General features: G+C 38.4%; 1 protein-coding gene across 1 annotated transcript in view; it reads left to right on the top strand.

The window, feature by feature from the left end:
• Window positions 1-897: 897 nt before the first annotated feature.
• LOC106511385 (pentatricopeptide repeat domain-containing protein 3, mitochondrial) overlaps window positions 898-3,152 on the top strand; it is a gene marked incomplete at both ends in the record, with an annotated part of 12,519 nt that continues 10,264 nt past the window's right edge. Inside the window, 3 exon segments of the mRNA XM_014000141.1 lie at window positions 898-945; window positions 1,031-1,111; window positions 1,211-1,239. Coding sequence (XP_013855595.1) covers window positions 898-945; window positions 1,031-1,111; window positions 1,211-1,239 — 158 coding nt within the window.

Below are 3,152 nucleotides of genomic sequence, written 5' to 3'. Positions count from 1 at the left end.
GGTTTGATTGTTTTTTTGTTGGTTGGTTGGTTGGTTTGATTGATTGTTTGTTTGTTGGTTGGTTGGTTTGATTGTTTTTTTTGTTTGTTGTTTGGTTTGGTTTGTTGGTTGGTTTGTTTGTTTGTTTTGTTGGTTTGGTTTTTTGTTGGTTTGATTGTTTTTTTGTTTGTTGGTTTGTTTGTTTGTTTGTTTGTTTGTTTGTTTGTTGGTTGGTTGGTTGGTTTGATTGTTTTTTGTTTGTTTGTTTGTTGGTTTGGTTGGTTGGTTTGATTGTTTGATGGTTTGTTGTTTGTTGGTTTGTTTGTTGGTTTGTTTGGTTGGTTGGTTAGTTTGTTTGTTTGTTTGGTTGGTTGATTGGTTTGATTGTTTTTTTTTTTGTTTGTTTGTTGGTTTGTTTGTTTGTTGGTTGATTGGTTTGTTTGTTGGTTGGTTGGTTGGTTGGTCGGTTTGATTGTTATTTGTTGGTTGGTTGGTTGGTTGGTTGGTTTGTTTGTTTGTTGGTTGGTTGGTTGGTTGGTTGGTTGGTTTTATTGTTTTTTTGTTTGTTAGTTTGTTTGTTGATTGTTTGTTTGTTGGGTTGGTTGGTTGGTTGGTTTGATTGTTTGTTGTTTGTTGGTTTGTTTGTTTGTTGGTTGGTTTGGTTTGTTGGTTTTATTGTTTTTTGTTTGTTAGTTTGTTTGTTTGTTTGTTTGTTGGTTTGTTTGTTTGTTGGTTTGGTTGGTTGGTTTGATTGTTTGTTGGTTTGTTTGTTTGTTGGTTTGTTGGTTGGTTTGTTTGTTGGTTTGGTTGGTTGGTTGGTTGGCTGGTTTGTTTGTTTGTTTGTGTGTTTGTTTGTTTGTTTGTTTGTTTGTTTGTTTGTTTGTAACAGAACCTGATGTGTTTTCTCTCCTGTGTCAGCTCCCAGCCTGGCCACCTACAACCACTTACTGCACATGAACGTTCACGGTACACCTTGTTTGGACTCAGACTGATGGTCAGCTGTTTGTCTGTGAGCCCACTCAGGCTGAGCAAAGTTGTGTTTCCTCTCCAGGCTTCCTTAAGATCCAAGTCTTACGGAATCTGTTGTTAGAGCTGGAAGGATGCAGCTTCACCTGTCGAGACCCTGGTGATAGTAAGTCCCAGTAAAGACCAGTAGATGATACAGGATGGTTAAATGAGTCAGCAGCTACAAGGTTTCACCTCTCTGAACCTGCCTGTTTTTTCTTCACAGATCTGTTCTTTGGCACTGCCATGAAGGCAGTAAGTTTTAAATTTTTCTTAATTGAATTAAGTTTTTTAATTATTTATTTATTCATTTCATTTAAAAACAAAACAAATGTACATACAACAAAAATACAAATCAAATGAAATGAAAGGTAGCAGAAGAAAAAAATCATATCTGCCTGTATTTTTCAAAAATAAATAATATTACAAACCATAAAATCCAATAATAAAAGTTTTCTGCATTTGTTTGTCAGTTCTTACATTCTTCAGACTGACACTTATGTTAGGTTTTAAATTAGTTTTTATTGTTTTAGTTAACGTTCAGCAAAATGGAGGCAAACTTTTAAATTCTACAGATTTGTTAAATCTTTGTTATTCAGTTTTGCTGTAAGGCTAGTTCATTTAAAGTGTTGTTCAGATCCTTTAAATTAGGGTTCTGTAGAAAGGTCATGAAGAATTACTATCTTACCTGTTGCAGAAAGCTCTCTCTGTCAGGACAAATCAGATACAAATACTTTATAAACTATACAAAATGAGCTGATGTGGGTGGAGTTTGGTAACTAAATAATAACATACACTGCCTGGCCCAAAAAAAGTCTCCACCTGGATGTAACTAATCAAATAGGTACAAGCCTCCTATTGGATAATTACTGTATGTGTGTTTATCTTTCAGCTGGCAACTAGTTATTTACTCCAACTGGTACAATAAGTTGCTTTTTATGGTTAATGAAAAGATATCAGTGTGATTGAGAAGGGTCAAATCATTGGCATCAAGCAGAGAAATCATCTAAAGGCTCTGTCACACTAAACATCTTATTAAACTCTTTTTATATCTAAATTGCTAATAAAAGTTATATATTTCATCAATTTTTAGAATTAAATTTTGTACACACCTAAAAGAAGCTTCATGTTGACTTTTTTTCAATTCCATCTTCAGTGCAGACATCTTTAAAATGTTCATAAGTTGGTATAAGTTGTATAGTGGGACAGGGCCTTAAGGAGACTGCAGAAACTACTAAAATGTGGTTAAGAAGTATCCAACACATTATTAAAAAGTGCAAGGATAGTGGGGACACATCGTCTTTGAGGAAGAAATGTGGCTGGAAAATAATCCTGAATGATGGTGATGGTGACATCAAACCAAAGAAAGACAACAGAAGAACTCAGAGCTATGTTTAATAAATGGTAAATGGTAAATGGTACTGGACTTATAGAGCGCTTTTCAAGTCCCTCCGGACCCCAGAGCGCTTTACACTAACAGACATTCACCCATTCACACTCACATTCACACACTGATGATGACAAACTACACTGTAGCCACAGCTGCCCTGGGGCACACTGACAGAGGTGGGGCTGCCATGCATCGGCGCCACCGGACCCTCTGACCACCATCAGTAGGCAAGGTGGGTGAAGTGTCTTGCCCAAGGACACAACGACTGAGACGGCTGATCGAACCAGTGACCTTCTGGTTCCAGGACGACTCCCCTAACCACTCCGCCACAGCCGCCCCCAGTCTTTAATAGTTAAAGTTAAAGCTTTTCCACACAAAGTGAAGAGAACTCAAGGGATTGGGACTGAACAGCTGTGTGGTCTGAAGAAAACCACTGATCAGTGAGGCTAATGAGAAAACTGCTTCAGTTTGTGAGGGAGCATAAAGGTTGGACTCTGGAGCCATGGAAGAAGGTCTGAAGAGTCCAGATTAGACCCTGTTCCAGAGTGATGGGGCATCAGAGGCAGGTGAAGTCATGCCCTCATCATGGTCTATGATGTGGGGTCTACAGGTGGTCAGGTCTATGATGTGAGGTCTACAGGTGGTCAGGTCTATGATGTGAGGTCTACAGGTGGTCAGGTCTATGATGTGAGGTCTACAGGTGGTCAGGTCTATGATGTGTGGTCTACAGGTGGTCAGGTCTATGATGTGGGTCTACAGGTGGTCAGGTCTATGATGT

Source organism: Austrofundulus limnaeus, unplaced genomic scaffold, assembly GCF_001266775.1.
Source record: "Austrofundulus limnaeus strain Quisiro unplaced genomic scaffold, Austrofundulus_limnaeus-1.0 Scaffold2735, whole genome shotgun sequence".
NCBI classification, from domain to species: Eukaryota; Metazoa; Chordata; class Actinopteri; order Cyprinodontiformes; family Rivulidae; genus Austrofundulus; species Austrofundulus limnaeus.
The sequence above is the reverse complement of the archived record's forward strand: the minus strand, read 5'-3'. Positions and strand labels throughout refer to the sequence as shown.